An 857-nucleotide genomic window follows, 5' to 3' on the forward strand; every position below is an offset into this window, starting at 1 on the left:
GTATAGTTTGCGAACGATATTCATTTGCTGCTCTCACTGCGGCATTTTCCGTCAGCGTTAATTTCACATGGGTGAATCGAGTCATCTTTTTTTTTCTTCTTTTTCATCTTCTGCACTATTTTTTTTTTCATATGCATTATCCTTGCTCGGCAAAGCAGGCAACATGTTTACCACCTCTGCGACGACAAAAACGACGAATTGTTTGTCGACGTCCCTCATCATCAGACGGGAGGTATGCAGACCCGTCGGCTTCCAGCGGAATCGCGGACTGTCTCTTATTTTAGCGGAAGGATGCGATCACCCGTTGCAATCGTCGGAAGTCGCACATTCCATCGCGGTGGAGCTCTGGAGCAACCTCCAGCGGACCCTCCAATTCAGGCATCTTAGAGCATCGGTTTATATGTGCCATCGCAGCGAACAGACTTTTCCTAGCCGCTCCACGTGGTTGCCAAATGATACTTGGACTTTTTCGCAGCTGCGAGCTTCTTCTTTGCCGCAGCCGTAGCTGCTGCAATCTTCGCCGAAGCACTGGTCGCTGCGGCCGCAGCAGCCTGTTGCTTCTTGGTGGTGCTGCTCGCCACAATCGCAGACGTTTTAGCCGCACCCTTGGCGTTGCGCATCACAGTTGACTTTTTGGCGGGAGAAGTCGCCTTCGCAGCAGAAGAAATTTTCGATGATGCAGAAGATTTCTTAGCGGCAGCGCCAGCGGTTGCTTTCTTTGCTGCCGCCTTCTTTTTCTGCTGATGCTGGGTTCCAGCAGAACCTCCGGATGACGCCAACTTGAACGATCCCGATGCACCCTTACCTTTGGTCTGAATGAGCGTGCCGGACGCGACAGCAGCTTTCAGGTACTTCTT

At 51.6% G+C, this 857-nt stretch overlaps 1 protein-coding gene across 1 annotated transcript; it reads right to left on the bottom strand.

The window, feature by feature from the left end:
* Window positions 1-428: 428 nt before the first annotated feature.
* LOC108566250 (histone H1-like) lies at window positions 429-854 on the bottom strand (the record flags this gene model as incomplete). The annotated part of the gene is made up of 1 exon (XM_017926050.1): window positions 429-854. A coding segment is annotated over one exon (426 nt), but the record flags the coding sequence as incomplete, so codon positions are not given.
* Between the last annotated feature and the right edge of the window lie 3 nt (window positions 855-857).

This window comes from Nicrophorus vespilloides, unplaced genomic scaffold, assembly GCF_001412225.1.
Source record: "Nicrophorus vespilloides isolate i.1.1-1 unplaced genomic scaffold, Nicve_v1.0, whole genome shotgun sequence".
In the NCBI taxonomy this organism is placed as follows: Eukaryota; Metazoa; Arthropoda; class Insecta; order Coleoptera; family Silphidae; genus Nicrophorus; species Nicrophorus vespilloides.